We start from the raw sequence: 17496 nt of genomic DNA, 5'->3' as shown, positions 1-17496 counted from the left end.
AATCTACTCAGTTCCTTCAAGCTACTTTCTAGAAGATACTATTTGTGTTTAATTGGGTGGGGGGGTGGGAGGGACGGGGCTGGTTCATTACCAAAGTTGGGGAGCCCTTCTCCTTTCCTCCATAGCTTGGTTCCTGATCTTGTGATCTTATCCCGGGAAATATGTACCTAGAAAGCAAAGGGCAATGGACCAGACTAGGACTGGTACTCCTGAAATATAACACACCGCTGCTAGCATGCACTGGTGTCCAGAGCACGTGTCACACCTCAGCCCTTTTGCAGGTTTGAGTGTCCATCTTGCCTGATGGGAGGACAACCCAACTAGCCCATAGGAAGCCAGGGGGGCACTAGGAGGATCAAGAGAAAGTGACCAGATGGAGATGGAAGGACAACAACGTAGCTAAACCAACAAGAAACAGGAGTCAAGAAAAAAAATGACAACAATATGTATTTAAAAACAGACTTCTCCAGTTGGTATTTTGAATGAAATGGCTAACAATTAACTCCGACCCCTTATATTGTGTTTCTTTTGCTCCTGGAGTCCTCTTGCAGCTTTAATTCTTGAAACTCAGGCAGCAGCACCAGACTTTAAATCCCCAAAGGGAGAGGTATTATTAAACCTTTTGCTGGTCATTCTTTTCTGAACACAAATGGACAAATTCTTAAGCCCTCTTATTCATCTCATGACGATCATTAGGAGAAACAAATTAAGCCAAACTTGCATATTGAAAGTAAGAACAAAAACACAAAAAAACCCTTGTAGATAATAAATATCGCTGATTCACTTATTTTAAACAAAGTCCAATTTTATTCACTCTTAATATCCTTGCAGTCCATTGTATACCTTCTGCACTGATCCTTGGTTCAGAAGCTGTTTGATACCTGAAGAAAGAATAAGTGATTCCATCAACAAAAAAACGCGATTTCGCTTAGAGTTTAAAGAGATTTCATGGGGAGGCTCACAAAAGGCCCTATGACGACCACAGATCCAAGTTAAACAGATAAATAACCATGTTCAAGTTCATTGCGTGTGGATCCCCCCCCCCACGGGCACACGTATGTCCAAGACGGCATGGCCCCTTATCTCCTTCTGTCTCTGAGGCACACATCCCACAAAACCCTATCAATGAGAAATGAGAAAATGGCAATCAAGCTCTTCAGTTGTCTTCCGTTCCTTCTTCTTTGTCCTCTTTTTAGTTCTGACCTCTTTCACCATTCTCCTTCCTCCGATGCACCAACTGGGCCCTTGCCTCAAGTAGCCATTGCTGATGCCACCCCTTGTCCTCTAGCCCTTCTAATGTATATCCTTCCCTTTACCGTTTGGTCCAGCTTATTTGTTTTATGTGATCCCACTTCACGCTCACAGCCACATACCCTTGTTGCCAAAGCCTCTTCACCCAGCCTTTTGTAACATGGTGATGAGATTTTCAATATCTCTTTTATAGAAAGGCAAGTTCATTTCCTGGTCCTGTGTTTGATGCCCAAGGTCACCAGAGAGTTTGTTTTTGTTGCCTGTCATCTCTAACCACTGTTTTCATACTCACAAACTGCAGACATGACACACACACACACACACACACACACACACACACACACACACACACACACACTCTTTCTCATTAGACCACTCACCTTCTCTTGCTTCCTCTGTTAACTGTTCTTTTGGAAAATCCACATCAAAAGTGATTATCAAAGAGCCCTTGATGTTGTTGTTGTCAAAGTTGGGGAGCCCTTCTCCTTTCTTCCATAGCTTGGCTCCTGGTCTTGTGATCTTATCCCGGGAAATATGTACCTAGAAAGCAAAAGGCAATGGACCGGACTAGGACTGGTACTCCTGAAACACCACACACTGCTGCTAGCATGCACTGGTGTCCAGAGCTCGTATCACAGCTCAGCACAGCAGCAAGGGTGAAGAAGGGACAAGGGAAACACCATTAGGACATTGTGAGCTGAAGAAATAGGTTTTCAAAGGAAAAGAAAAAACACGTAATCTTAAAACCACCCACACAAAGGTTTTAAAAGACAGGTTTTAAAAAGACAGGTTTTAAAAGGATGGGAAGCAGGAAAATTGGTCTGTTTACCTTGTGGCCATCCAAGTGAGTAATATCCATATCAAAGCCCACCAGAGACTCGACTAGTGAGATTGTCACGTTTGTATACAAATCATCTCCTCTCCTTTCAAATATTGGGTGCCTAAAAATAGAACAAGGCAAAAATCAAAAACTCCCATCTTTCTTTGGAAAGTGTTCCAAAAATTTTAAGAAAAATCTTGGTAAAGGATGAATACCACTCTTTTAAACAATGAACATTTATTAGACACTCCTTTGTGTGTAGCATTAATTGAAACCAAAAAGTTGTGTAAGGTTTATTAAATTCTATGCTTAAGGAGTTTATAAATCAGCAGAAGGCAAAGCACATAAGTAAAACTAAAACTACAAGTAATCATATTATAGAAAAGAGAAAGACAACTTCTGGCAGTGGGGGCTGGGCGATGGGCAGTGGAAAAGATTTGGGAAGGTCTCTAGGGCTAGGCTCGAGGCCAGGTCAGCTGTAGATGCAGGTAAGGTGGGAATGGGGGAGGGTGAGGTTGGAGTAAGAGGGAATTCTGGCAAAGACCAGGACTTGAGAAGGTACCAGGTTTACTCAGGGAACAGCACATGTTCCAGGTTTTCTGGGAAGATGTGAGAGAGATAAAGTAGGTAAGGAAACTTGGGGAAAAGATCTCTGAGATTAAGAGTGGTAGGAGGCGAAAGTCCTAGGCAGTGGGGGAATGTTTCTCCATATTTACATAGGAAAATTGTTCCAATGAATCCTTAGAAGCAGAAGTATCACTGCTTTCCAAAGTGGTAACAAGAGAGAAATAATAAACAGGAAAGCTTAAGTCCTGGGCAAAATTCTTGTATAATCAGCATTTCATGCTAAAAAGAAGCTGCATATTATGTAACAGAAGGTTCTTTCTATGTAAAGCCTTCCATTCCTTTGTGGTGTCATGCTTGCTCAGTCAAAATCTCAGGTCTCTCCTTGAGTCCCATTCCTGTTTGTCTCTCTTTTACAACTCCTTACTTGTCTTATCAATTCTTTCCTTCCAACATCTTTTGGATTTGTAGGTCCCAAGTAAATTATAACAGTTCAATCCTGGGCCCCAACCCCAAATTTTCAGTATTGCTGTAGTTACAAATGACCAATTAGGTAATGAAGGGCATGAAACACAGGGAAAAGCCTAGCAGTGTCCTGGTGGCTATCTATCTCTTTCTAATCCAACTCATCTGAAAAGCGGGGCCTAAAGAGAAGGCCTCCGAAATCAGATCACTTACTTGACAACTTTGATTCGGAACCGCAGGTCTCCTGGCTCTCCATCCACATGAGGCTCACCTAGTCAGAAGAGATGATGGTATATCGTAAGTCACACAAGACGAACACTGCAAATCTACCTGTAGTTTAGGAGAATTTTTAAAAGCTACTACCTTAGGTGTGGCCTATCAAGTCTACCTGTGAGAGCAATGTCTCTAACTGGTTATACCAAGTTTCAAATTATTAGTGAAGATCATCTGTGTCTCAGACACAGCGATAAGTAACTTGAGCTGTTTCCTAACCAAAGAAAGATTGATTTCTTGAACCTAAGTCTTAAATTTTCTTTTTTTTTTTTTTCAGAAACCTCAAAAGTGAGGTCTGAGAGCATCTCATTAATGCCATCCACAGCTACATATCTTCTTTCATTACTGAGTTCAAATTAATCCATTAGGGTCTGAACACTCTAAATTTTGATATAACTTAGGCTACTAGATATCCAGTTAAGTTACTGGATAGTAACTTTTGACTGTGATGTTCAAAAGGTAAACTGTAATGCTATGGCTTAATGTGAAAATCCATGAAGGTCATATAAGGCTTTCTGTGCCCTAAAACTGACCAAAGAGTATTGGAAATGATATACATGTTTACTAGTGGCCATTAGGATATGGTGTGAGGTGGGGGTGGCTGGAATTCTCACGCACCTGGAGAACAGAAAATTATGACAATAAAACATCAATATCAGTACTTCACCTTCTCCAATAAAGGGGTACTCCATTCCATCTCTCACTCCAGGTTCTATTTCTACCTCTAGTGTTCGTTCTTCATTCACTAGTCTGAGACAAAGAGAATTTAGAAAGAAAAAAATTAAAATACAAACCAAATCCCAGATACAGATAATTAATTTTTTCTGTTCTATCAGAGTTGTTTCTTGAAAGACTATTCCATACCTCTGGTTGGCAAAGCCATCGGAGATCCATTTACATCTCCTACATGCCAACAGCCAGGGCAAAGTTACTATATATTCTATAATCTTGTAACTGTGGCTTCTAAAGAAGCCTGTAGTAGACTGAGTACGTTGAGCTGAGTGATCAATAACAGAGAAAACTACTCAACACCTACGTAAATTTGCACCTGGAAGGACAGGAATCAGAAGCAAAGTATCCTACCTGATACTTCTCCTGATCCCACAAATAACTGATCTAGTTTATATATATATAAAACATACGGCTCAATTAAATAGTAGTGTTTATAATATAATCAGCAAATAGTACCTCTCTAATCTGAAATGTTAGCTGGACATATATAACTGCTCTAATATTCCAAGTGGGAAAAATGAAACACTGACATTTGAGAAATATATTCACAATTAATGGGCACTGCTTATTAGTTCAGAAACACAGAAGGAGATATTTAGAAGAAATACTTCTGGAAAAATAAAAAGGTACATGTCTTCGCTCTGTCCTCTAGAGGTGGAGCATGAGAGAGTGAGAGAAAGGTGTTGGGAGATTGGGGAAGTAAATCTCGGTATGGACCATTAGCATTTATCAGACAAGTGAGATGATGAAAGTGTCTCTTGGTAGAACAGAGAAGGTGCTCCACTTACTTGACATTAGGGCACTCGTCACAGACCACCTCCTGGGTCATCTGGAAGCGCCCTGGGCCCAGCTGGGTAGTCCGCATCTCCTGCCGGCAGTTGCATTTTCGTTTGCCTGGAGCCTGCCTTGCCACGGGTTTGTTTCTAACTACCTGAGAAGTACATAAACAACATCAGCTTCTCTCTCAGTAAAAGAGCCTTTAGTCTCCTCAATTGATCAGGGCTGCCCACATGCCGGAGCTGAAACTTCCCTCCTCTGGCAAGCTACCCCCCAGAAAACCTAAAGCTGACAGAAGCCTTTGTGGAGTCACAAATCAGCCTCTACAAGAATAAAGCAGATACTTCAATGGCTCAAATTCTGGAGCTGGAGAAGAGAGGGGAGTAAGAAGAGAACTGTAAAATAATACATATGATATCGGCATTTCTAAGGCACAACTAACCATGCCTGAGTTAAAGCAGTTCACAGAATTGCTATCTTTTAAGAAATGTGAGCTGTGCGAAGCACAACCCCTGAAGAACCACTTCGGCATTTGAAAGCTGGTCTTAGCTGTCACCATACAATTAGCTATGATAAATCTAATGAAAACACTTCCTTGTTTCGGGCAACTTGATCCAGGACTGTTTCCCACTGCTATCTCAATTCAGACACCTAACACGTAAGGGATACAATGATCACCTCTTTGTAATTGCTTGCAACCAAACATGCTGATCCCTCAAGGTTCGTGTGAACCAATCTGCATGAAGAAATGTGTTCCTGGTTTTGCCTGCTTCATTAGTCAAACACCTGATCACAACGCATGTGTTCATGCAGTAGGATGATGCAAATGCTTGCCAGAGAAACCCCTTAAAGCCTACCAATATATGGAAGCCTAGGTCAATGGAATAAATGACGACAGTAAGCGTAGAAGAGACCCTCGATAGCACTTACTCTGAGCACCAAGCAAGGCTCTGATCACTTTTACATATACGAACTTGTCTGATACTCCTAACAACCTCATGAAGTAGATCTGTTACAGTCTCCATTTTGCAGGGGAAGTAATTAAGAAACAGAAGGTTCAGGAACATGACCAAGGTCTGGAGGGAATGTGGGAATTAATTAGGCTCACCTCTTTTCTCCCACCTCAACAACCTATCTTGCTTTTGAAAGAGAGACAGAACGAATACTTTCAGTGCCCTTTCCCCATCCTTCAGACCAAAGCACAGTATTAGAAGCCAGTGCATCTTCTGTAACTGTCCAGTCTTCTTCGTTCAACTATTCAGAGCAAAAACACAACTAAAGAAAATGCTTCTTGTCTAGTTGGTAGCTATGCATGGGCTACTGGCTTTCTCCTCCAAAATCCTGGAAAAACTAAAAGAAAACATGGATTCCAAGAAGCAATAATTATAACACACAATTTGTGGAAAAACTCCACAGAACCAGAAGGCTGTTTTGAACCAGCATGTGTATAATGTGGAAGCTACAACATGGGGCAGCTGTAGCTAGTGGGGGCCACTGAAGAGATGCTAGAGAAAAGCAGTTGAAGTTCTGCTCTCATCTCTCTCTTGAATCGCCTTGGGACAAGCACTATCTGGCCTCTCTCCTCCAAAACAACAGACTGCAGACACCAAACAAGACCAAAAAACCTCCAAGAACACAAATAAAACCACTATGCAAGGGCTTGCCCCCAAACGCTCTCCTCTGGAAAGAGAGTTGCTGATATCCATGGGGGAAATATGAGCTCAAAGTCCAAAGAAACATCTAGACACCTGAGGAGTCCAACTACATATATGTCCCCCACTTTCCAGAAAAGGCAACAAATAGATAAAATATATATTTTAAGCAAATGTATTAGAGGAGAAAGACCAATAAGCATAGTTACATTTAAGGAGATAAGGGAGGACATTAGCAATAATATAAGAAATAATGTAAAGATCCAGTAGAGATATTATATACAAAGATATGAGTTGAAATAAAAACACAGCCAATGGGAGACTATTGGGATGGACATAATTGAAAACTGTTGTGAGCCAGAAGTCCAAAATAAGGCACTCTCCTAGAAGGAAGCAGGGAAGGCTAAAGAACTAGAATGGTTTTGTACTGTGTTTTTAATATTTAAAAGAAAGTTATGAGCAGATAGACGGAGAAATGCCAATGAAGAGCACTATATATTTGCAAAAATAATGGGATATAAATTTTCCAGAACTAAAAAAAGAGAAATAACCTCAAATGAAAAGATCCCAAAGTTTTAGTAGAAAATATAGGTGACTTGTTTTCTGATTTTAGGGCAGAAACAAATTTCTTAAACAAGACACAAGGGGCGCCTGGGTGGCTCAGCAGTTAAGCTTCTGCCTTCAACTCAAGCGTGATCCTGGGATCCAGGATTCAGTCCCGTATCAGGCTCCTTGTGGGGAGCCTGCTTCTCCCTCTGCCTAGGTCTCTGCCACATTCTCTCTCTGTGTCTCTCATGAATAAATAAATGAATCTTAAAAAAAAAAAAAAAAAGACACAAAAACTAAGCATAAAAGAAAAGACTGATATATTTGGCCATGCTAAAATTAATGACTTCTGTTCATTTTAAATAAATCTTCAATATAATGAAAACACAAGTTATAAACTGGCTACATTTGTATCACTTATTGCCAATAAAAGTTAATAAATACGGCCACTAAACATATGAAGGTGTTTATCCTAATTATGAACTGAGAAAATGCAAATCAAGGCCACAATGAAATGATATTTCTGCCCACTTGATAGGCAAAAGTTGAGAAGTTTCACATTTCACAGTTTTAGAGAGGTAGCCAATCTATAAGATCTCTAGTAGAAGTGCTAGTACTAATCAATTGAGAAAACAATATAAAATTATCTTGTACAAATGAACATTGGTTTCCATTACCCAAGAATTCCACTCTTTCGTATATGTACCCAAGAGAAACTCTTGCTCACATGTACCTAGTTATATGTACAAGAATGTTCAAAAAGCACTATTAGGAAGTGAAAAACAACAAACAAACCTGGAAATAACCTACATGCCTACTGATACAAAGTGCTCAGAGTAAAATTCTATTTAGCAGAATTTTAGCTACAGCAACACCTTGGTAACATAATAGTGAGTGAAAAAAACCAGTCCCAGAAGATAATGTATGGTATGATAGTATTTTTACAAAGCCAAAAACAATAAAAATACAACAATATATCATTCAGGTATTTGTACACATGTAATAGAACAAACAAAGAACAGTGGCAAGGGAACAGTAAAGACAAAACTTAGGACAGTAGCTAGCTCTGAAGTGAGACAGAGGAATGGAACAGAGAAGTAGCATGTGGGTAGATGTAAGTGGTAGTTTTACTGTAGTCCCTGGACTGGGTGGTGAGTTCATGAAACAGTGAACTCTGTATCATAAACCAAGGACTATGATTAACTCAATCTGACACATCTGATCACTCTCCCGACTCCCAAAAGACAGAGAAGGCACTCAGAAATTTCTTGTTTTTAGTCAAAGGAACAAGTTCTGGAAGTTATTATGAATAGCTGTATTGTTCGAACTTACTTCCACAAAATTTCCTGCATATACTTCTTCCAAAGTGACTTCTAGATCTACAATAATATCACTGCCTCTTGGAATATTTCTGTCTTGCTGACGAGGGGTTCCTCCAAACATGAAACCAAAATCTCCAAAGAAGCTGTGAATAAGTGTAAAATCATCAAGAAAAGAAAGCAGAGTTCACGTCTTCAATTATTTAGTTTTCTTCACATGGATACAATATTATGTCCTACCAATATATTGGATAAAAACTGACATTTTTAATACATTGGAGTCAAACATAATATGCAATTTTCATTTATACAACATTAATTATATTGCCCTCTGCCACAAAAAATTTTTAATAAATATTATCCGGATACATATTACAGTGCACATATACAGTGTGCCAATGAATTCAAAGTTGGGCTTAATCAATGAAATAATAATCTGTTTTAATATCAAGGAATATCAGGATATAATGACCTTACTGAGAAAGGGCATATGTAAACTCATGTAATGCTTACTTTCATGATAATTTTGAACATTTGTATTATTCACTTTGTATATTCAGAAACTAGCTTTAGTTAAAGAAGCTATGTTCTGTAAAAAACTCTTGGTTATATAATTGAGTAAGCTAAAAAAGCATCAGCCTTAGTAGAATTTTGGACCTTAAGATAAAGGAAGTTCTGTTCTCTACAAAATCAAAATCAATTTTTGTAACTTATAAAAGCATCACTTTGAATTAATACAAACAATGCCCTTCAAATGTTTAGGTATTCTAATCTTGACGTTAATTTTTGATGTTAGGAAACCTCAGATGTGGGCAGCCCGGGTGGCTCAGCGGTTTAGCGCCCGCCTTCAGCCCAGGGCGTGATCCTGAAGACCCAGGATCCAGGCCCATGTCAGGTTCCCCGCACGGAGCCTGCTTCTCCCTCTGCCTGTGCCTCTCTCTCTCTCTCTCTCTCTCTCTCTCCTCTCTCATGAATAAATAAATAACATCTTAAAAAAAAAAAAAAGAAACCTCAGATGTTAGCATAATGATGACAACTAAGTAACTCCTTCTCACCCACCAACCAATCTTGGTGAATGGATTTCCTGAATCTTAAACAAAAACAGAGAGGGAGGATTTTCAGGAGGTGGGGGTAGAGTACAGATGGAGCTTTCTTTCTGTCTGGTATCCCTACATATTGCTTCTAATAGCCAAGGGGAAGAGGACACTTCCTTAGTAGGCTAAAACAACCAAAATGATCCTAGGGAAAAGAAGGATTTCCTAACCATATTATTCACAAATCTTTACAAGTCCTGAAAAAATCTACTGTCTCCCCCAAATACTAAATGAGGGAAATTACTGTATGCAACAGTGATTCTTACTTCCTTTGGGAAAGGATTCACAAAACGCTTTAAGAATCTGAAGAAAGCAATAAACCCTCTACCCATACAAAAGCATACTCACAAACATTTTTTGTTTATAACTTGATTTGGAACCCCAGATTAAGATCTCATCAGTGCATACAGATATTCAAATGCTCAACAAAGAGGGGTTCAAAGAGTGTGAGGGAAAGGTGTGTATTATTATTCCAGTCATTTAGCACTCCCAGAAAGCCATGCACAACTGGAGCAAAAGAACCTCTACCCTAATTCCTTCTACCAATGCTGATTACCATATTTGCCACACTCTTGTTGATATAATGAAAAAGAGGCAGTTCTGGGTATGGGAATAGGAATTTCTCTCTCTCTCTGCTTATAAGAATAATTTTATGCATTAACAGTTTGCAGATTTTAAGACAGTGAAGAGACAATATATAGTAGTTTCCAACACATAGGGCCCCCAACATTGTCAGGATCAATTTGATTGATACAATTGGCTGGATGGAAGCATTTTCGGTGCTGTCTATTTTGGAGCTTTATGAAAATAGAAGAGTGTATTCCTGCAGGGAAGAGGATGATTAACCTTTTGGTCAAGAATCAGTTGAGCTGTACTCTTCATCAAAAGCTTCTCAACAAGGGAGCAAAGATAAATCTCTAATAAGCATCCAATGACCTATTCTCAGACACTAACACTTTACAGATGGGCAAATTACTCACTGTGAAAAAATGTCTCCATGGGAGCTCTGATGACCATCTTTTAATCCCTCTTCACCGTAAGTATCATACTGTTTTCGTTTCTCACTATCTGACAGAACCTGGGGACAAAAGCCAGTGGAAGAAAAGATCACGAGTTGGTATTATGCAATTAAGATACATTCACATTTAAGGGTTTTTTAAAAAAAAACTCTGATAAGACTTTTGTGAAATGCAGTTTTCATTCTGTGTGGTATTAAGGCTGTATATATTTGCTTTGGCAGACTAAATTCTTCAATGCACTGTTGATTTTGGAACTTCCAGTTGCTCAATTCATGTCTTTAATTTAAATTTATCAAAATTCACCTAGTCAGATAAAAATCATATCTGAGATTAGCAATGTGGCTATCAAGGGGAGGGCAACAACAGGGAAGAGGTGAGATGAATTCATCAGGTTTATTTCCCATGCAGTTTGATTCTTGTGCTTGTGCTGTTCACCTCTATGATACAGTATCTCTCTGAACAATGGATTATGATATGATAGGACAGATTATAATTAATGATAGACGCAGTAAAATCTTCTGCTTAGGCCTACTTGTCCCTACCATATGGACCCCTATCCCCTATACACATTAGGAGACTGACAGGTCAAGGGAATCAAATGATAGGCCCTTCAGAAAGGTCTATACTATACTTTCATATTCCCTTCTCCATTTTGGGGGTATGTAGAAATTCATCTGTAGAAGAATGCTATCTACTATATATATGTTTAAGTTTGTAATTTTGAGTCTGAATTGCAGAGAGTGGGGAAAAAAAATTCACTGCTCTATGAATACTGCTCAAGGTCAATTTCACAGCTTGAAAAAATTGGGCTCATTCCATATAAAATACTGAAGAATATAGAAACAAAATAAGCTTCCATACTCTTTAAAGTCTTTCAACATGCCAAAAAAAGGTAAAGGCTTCCCATCTATTTAGAGAAATCTGAAGTATATACACACATATAATTTTGACAACTAAATAACTTTATTCCTAATTTGTTATTTTAAAACTCTATTTAGACAACAGATTGAAGGCAAGTTATTTCAAACCCATACTTGCACTGGCTCAGGAAAAGAGAGGTTATAAGTACGATGGGGCTTGTTGCTCAGCAAAAGAAAGGGAAGACTTGCCTGGCATATATAAACAGGATACGCTTTTGGCTCGGGGCTGAATAATGTGTAAAGAGCCACGAAAAAATTTTATTTTTCTAAATTTATCTTAAATGTTACAAGAAAGTGAGTATATGAAAGAGAACATTCTTAAAAGCAAAGACAAATGGGTTACTTGACTAAAGGCATAATTGTTCATGTGAAAGGAGTGTTTGGGTAAATATCCTAAAAAAAAAAAAAATTAGCTACTTGAGGGAAGTAGAAATGGGCAGAGTTAACCTTAAAAACAAACAAAACAAAAGCCTCAAACTCATTATTATGTGATCTGGATTTCCAATATTTTTACTTTCAAGTCTCTTGGGCTCTTGTCTTGCAAAGAAATGAACCCCACATTTGGGTCTATAAGAAACACCACTTCAAAACCTCTAAACCAAGACTATTTTAAAGTCAGCCTCTTTATGGGCAGCAGAGGCTTCTCTCGTAACCCTCTCAAAACTACCCTTAAAGTTATCTATTATAATTCACTTCCTTTTCAGTTTTCTTCTGTCCAAGGAATGCAATTTTATTCCATGGTCTTAGAAACTATTTTATTTTCAAAAGGAAATAAAGGTTCTTAGTTGATTGGTCAATCAACCCAAAGTCTCAACTAATTAAAATGCCAGCAGTAATCCCAGCTCAGTAGAAAAGACAGATTTGTATTCACAAAAGACTCAACTGGGATTTTGATTCGTGAACACTAATTTATCTAAGGACCAAGGCAATGAAGTGAGTAATACAAAGAAAAAAGAAAATTTGAACCAGTGACTAGAAAGGTTCTTCGAGTTAAATAAACTGCAATCTCATGAATGATTTATGTATAGCCTGCTTAGGTCATAGCTAAACAGCATGGGAGACACTTATTTCTTTAGAGACAGAGAGAGTGAGTGAATTTGTAGGTGGTGGGTGAGGGGCAGAGGGAGAGAATCTCAAGTAGGCTCCACACTCAGCCTGAAGCCCAATACAGGGCTCCATCCAATGACCCTGAGGTCATGACCTGTGAGCCAAAATCAATAGTTAGATACTCAACCGACTAAGCCACCAAGGCGCCCCAACATGGTAGACTCTTTAAAGAACATGGCAAATTCTAAGCAACAGCTTCCCTAAAAGATATTTTGGACTATTCAGTTCCTAGCAAACAATGGGAATATTTATGGGAAAAATAGTGCAAAATATGGTTTCCATATTATCAACAAGAACCAAAATGTCACATATAATTTAAGAGAGTCCACAAACACTCTCAAACTTATTTGTGGGCTCCAGGTTAGAAATTTCCATCCTATGGGATCTTTGAAGGCATCAATAGAAGGGGGACTCCATTAGCTCTAGATTGCTTCGTATAAATCATTGTTTTAGTTTGGTGGATTCTTTAATCTAGGCTTTGGGACCCCTTCCTTTCAGCTTTTTCCCACTAAAAATATTTTTCAGATTTGTTTCCAGCCTTCTTACTAACCAGGGATTTAACTTGAATTCAGAAGTTTTAGCTCCAAAACTTTCAGAGTTAAATTATTTTACCTGTGCCCTTTCAGAAAATGGAATGTTATCACTACAGTGGTTAACACTGTAATGTATACCTGAAATGTGCTAAGAAAGCAGAACTTAAATGTTCACATCATAAAGAGACAAGAAAAGTGCTAGATGTGTTAATTACATGGGCAGTGTCCTTTCACAATGTCTATATATATCACATCATGATGTACACTTTAAACATTCTATAATTTTGTCAATTATCTCTCACTAAGGCTGGAACCCCTCCCCCACCCCGATCTCTTATTCTATTTCTAGAGGAAAAGTGAATTGCAACACATGAAAAAAGCTAACTCCTAACAAATGCAAGATTATCAGAACTTATTTGTAAAAATTTTCCCCATAGTGTTGAAGGAGTCTGTGTGTAACAGTTTTCAAAATAGTAAGTAATTTATTAAGCATTCAATAAATATTCCTCGGTGTTAGTAAAAATGAAAAAAAAAAAAGAAATTGAGAATAAGAATATGTCCAGCTCTACTATATTTCATGGTATCCTAGTGCAGATTAAATGAGATGATATTAATGAAAGCGTCTTCATCTCCTGATTAGAGGCTGCAAATTGTAAACTGTTGCTGTGTTTTATATGATCTGCACAAAAAAAGAAAATTTTAAATTGAATTAGTTACCAGCATTTTCCAATCAAAAGAATTACATAAAAATCTGCATTTCCACTTCTCTTGAAAAATTACATGATCTGGCAATACTGTGTTTCCATTTCTACATGTCAAAGACTAGCTGGGGTTGAGTAACAGCTGTCCCCTTGAGAAAGGGCAAGAAGACTTCAGTTTGCCACAGTCCTTGTCAATCCCTGTTGATTCCCAACATGGTGGTAGAAGATCCACTGTCATGTTTTATCTCATAACTGCCCTGCATGTTCTGTGTCTGGTCCATTGCAGGCATGTGGATTTGCAATCCTCATTTAGATTTTGTTTCTATTTCTGGCTCTAGCTCCCAAACTGACTGATGATCAACCTACTCATTAATCTTTCAATCTTTCTTTTTTTCATCTTATTCAACCTTACTCTCCTTAAAAAAACAAAAACTAATACGAAAAAATTAGGAAATGGCATATGCTAATGTTAATATGCAATGTAGCAGCAAGCACTACTCTTATTTTTATCTGTAGCCTATTTTTTTTAAAAAGTGACCTGAAGGAAAGGAGTGTTACTCTGTGTTACACGGCCTTTGCTCTATCTGTAGATTTTGTTCGTACTTCATCCTTTTTCCTGACTCACCTCATAAGCAGCACCTAGGTCCTGGAATTTCTCCTGAGCTCGTGGGTCATCCGGGTTCCGGTCAGGATGAAGCTGCAGGGCTAGTTTCCTGTAGGCCTTTTTAATGTCTTTTATAGAGGCGCTGCGAGGCACCCCCAAGATCTTATAGAAATCTCGCCTAGGGAATAGGGAGGGGGAAAGGGTACTTCATTAAAGAGTTCTACAGTATGTTTTTAAAAGTGCAATTTTTTTCCTTTGCTTTTAGGTTTGTATATGAGCAAAGAGGTAGGAAAATGAAGGCATACATGTGACACACAAAAAAGAATGACTAAAAAGAGCCCGTCAGAATTTGTAAGGAATCTTACATATTGAAGTAATCACAATGAGAGGCCATGAATTTTTGAACTTCACTACAATTATTCAAAACATCTGTGGCATACTTCTCTTAGACCCTTTCAGACAAGAGAACTATTTCCTTATTTATGGTCACATGTTATTTTCAACCAGTAACTGTACAATCGAATTAACTCTCTCTTTTTTCCTTCCCTCTATTAGTGACTTCAAATGACTTCTGGCTATGTCCAAAGGTCAAATAATAACCAAAGGATGATTTTCTTTATTCAAAGAGATCACATCATGTAAAAGTTCTAACCGTAGCTTTGTGTTTAGAATGTTAAACATGAAGCAACTGAAATTAACTTCAGAGGTTAACACAGAAGTTAAGCCAAAATCCAGTTAAGAACCCTGAGAAAGAATAACCTCTACCTGGATGTAGGAGTTGCGGTGTGTTTTGCTAAAAGTGAGAGAAAATAACAATCTTGCAGTCATTGTTAGTGGCTATACTGGTTTGTCTTGGTCAAGTCCTAATTATAGACAGCTGCTGAAGCCCATATGCAGAAGCCTGTAAGTCTCAGCAGCTACAAATATGCATATAGCATGAGCTGGGAGATAAGGTACAGATTCACTGACCTCCGTGCAAGGGACTCTGCTAGACTAAAGTAATTATAAAAGGAGTATTTGCAAGAAGGGCCAATGCATAAAACAGACCATAATAAACTTCAAGGGTAGGGACTGTAGCCCATAGAAGACACCAATAAATATTTACTGAATGAAATGAATAAATAAGCATGCTCACAAAAACCTACTCCTTTTGCCAGAGTCATTTTAGCCATCAAAAATTATTCTGGAAAAAAAAATTATTCTGAAAATGCATTTCTCAACACAGGGAATGGGAAAGTTGTCCACAATGGACACACTACTACAGTAGTGATGGTGACTTTAAAATGCAATGGGGATAAAATGCATTGAGGTGCCAAGTGATATATGACAGAACATGGAAAAAATGATTTCATAAGCTCTTTGTCACACTTTGGAAAGTCATTTAATCATTTCAGGTCTAAGTCTGTAAAATTATCATCCCCAAGGAAGTCCATGAGAATTAATTAGATGTTTTATCCTCCCCCGCCCCCCCAATCTGCAAACACCCCTAAGATCTCGAGACAAGGGACTAAATAAATCAAAAGGTTCACCAAAATTAATAATAAAGGAGCTGTTTAAAGAATGAGGCTTACTTAGAATACACTTAATATAAAAATGGGTCAGTAACAGTCCAGAATAATCAGGGAAAAGATAGCTGGCATAGTTCAGCATCAATGTTACAGTTCCCCAAAGACTTCTTTATAAAAAGGCTGGCGTTTAAAGCTACAGAATTAACAATACTCAGACTGACCCACATCTTAGGGTATGTATGTGTTGCTTTAAGTGAAGTACTAACAAAAAACATACTAAGAAAAACAATAAAGCATTACCTAGAAGAAATCATTATTATTATTATTTAGCGATTTAAAATGTTTCACCAGAAAAAAATGACGACAAAGTTTAAGCATATAAGCACGGGGGGGGGGGGGGGAGAACACTTTTAAGAAATAACAAGCGCTTTGAAGTTTAAAGCTTTGCTAAGTAGCATCCCCTACAGTGAGGGAAACTTAGGAATTGTTAGAAGCGAAGACTTCACTGTTCCCCCATATACTCTAATGTGAGCCCGGCACGTCATATCCTGCGGATCGTAGATCTAAGAGGCTGCACGCATCCCTGAGGGTTCAGGTGGTCCTTCCTACTCCCTTCGTACGGGGGGGGGGGCACCTTTTTATCTTCATGATACAGATGAGAACTCAGAGGTTCCTCAGGGTCAAGAAACCCGCAGGTGGGGTGGGGATGCGGGGTCTTGAATGCCAGCTCGCTGTCGGTCGGTGAAATGCCCTTCCTGTTCCTGAGATTAGGAAGCTTCTCAGGAACGTGCCATGGAGAGAGGCCGTGAAGCAGGAGGGCAGCTAAGGCTCCGTTACCGCCAGGAGCCAGGAAGGACAAGCACTCTCCAGGGCCCGCCTCGCTGCCTCCATCCCATTTCCTTCGGCCCCAGCATGGCTCCCCTACCTGTTCTCCCTCGCTGGCTCAGCCTCGCAGCACCCCCCCGCCCCCCCCGCCCAGGGGCTTGTTGCGGGCGGTCCACGTACCGGGTCCTCCTCTTCGGCTCAGCAGCACCCCGCCCGCCCCCCCCCGCCACGGGGCGTCCCGCACCGCACCCACATCCCGCTGGAAGGGCCTCCGGCCCTGCGCCCCTCTCCGCCGCCCCTCACACGCCCTCCTCCCGCAGCCCAGACGCACCGACCCACCGGCCCCGTGCCCGCGGGCGCCCGGTCCTCACCCGGCGATCGCGGCCCCGAGGAGGTACAGCAGCAACAGGCAGAGGGTGCCCAGGTTCTGCGGGGCCATGGTCTCTCGGTGCCCGCCTCCGTGCCGGCCCTCGCCCACCGCTCCGCCCGGCCGCCGCGTCGGCTCACCGGCCCCCCACCCCCCGCCCGGTGCCCAGAGGCCGCCTCTCCCCGGGGTCACCCCTCGGTCCCGAGCGACGGCGAGCTCGCCCCCTCCTCGGCCAGTCCACTTCCCGGGAGTCCCGAGTCCCCGGGAGAGAAGCCCCGCAGCCGGCGAGAGCCAATCGCTGCTCGGGACATCACACGCGGCCGGCGCCGCGCAGCCAACCAGCGCGGTACACTTCACCTCCGAGGCGGCGCGGGCGGCCAGTTAGGCCTCCGAATTGCAGCCGCAGCTCCGGGCCAATT

General features: G+C 40.2%; 1 protein-coding gene across 2 annotated transcripts; it reads right to left on the bottom strand.

The window, feature by feature from the left end:
- Window positions 1-429: 429 nt before the first annotated feature.
- DNAJB11 (DnaJ heat shock protein family (Hsp40) member B11) lies at window positions 430-17357 on the bottom strand. 2 transcript variants are annotated; one of them, XM_055308443.1, is made up of 10 exons: window positions 17082-17357; window positions 14399-14555; window positions 10474-10571; window positions 8413-8545; window positions 4894-5036; window positions 4036-4123; window positions 3314-3366; window positions 2081-2192; window positions 1632-1791; window positions 430-881 (listed from the first exon to the last, which is right to left on the bottom strand). In XM_055308443.1, exons 1-10 carry the CDS (start codon window positions 17147-17149, stop codon window positions 817-819), a joined length of 1077 nt encoding a protein of 358 aa, XP_055164418.1. In that variant the 5' UTR covers window positions 17150-17357; the 3' UTR covers window positions 430-816. The 2 variants fall into 2 exon arrangements, with proteins under 2 accessions (XP_055164418.1, XP_055164417.1); XM_055308442.1 differs by having other exon boundaries at window positions 3314-3371; window positions 4041-4123; window positions 17082-17351.
- Between the last annotated feature and the right edge of the window lie 139 nt (window positions 17358-17496).

The sequence above is a fragment of the Nyctereutes procyonoides genome, unplaced genomic scaffold (genome assembly GCF_905146905.1).
Source record: "Nyctereutes procyonoides isolate TBG_1078 unplaced genomic scaffold, NYPRO_anot_genome, whole genome shotgun sequence".
In the NCBI taxonomy this organism is placed as follows: Eukaryota; Metazoa; Chordata; class Mammalia; order Carnivora; family Canidae; genus Nyctereutes; species Nyctereutes procyonoides.
Note: the sequence above shows the minus strand (reverse complement) of the source record. Positions and strands in the feature narration are given on the sequence as shown.

What these genes read in the sequence shown, in the direction of transcription:
- DNAJB11 (XM_055308443.1), bottom strand. Translation starts at nt 17,149, where the DNA reads ATGGCCCCGCAGAACCTGGGCACCCTCTGCCTGTTGCTGCTGTACCTC. An exon ending in ATGCAGGAAATTTTGTGGAA is followed by an intron (nt 5,037 to 8,412) that starts GTAAGTTCGAAC and finishes TGTACTTCTCAG; the next exon opens with GTAGTTAGAAACAAACCCGT. An exon ending in AACAGAGGAAGCAAGAGAAG is followed by an intron (nt 882 to 1,631) that starts GTGAGTGGTCTA and finishes TTCTTTCTTCAG; the next exon opens with GTATCAAACAGCTTCTGAAC.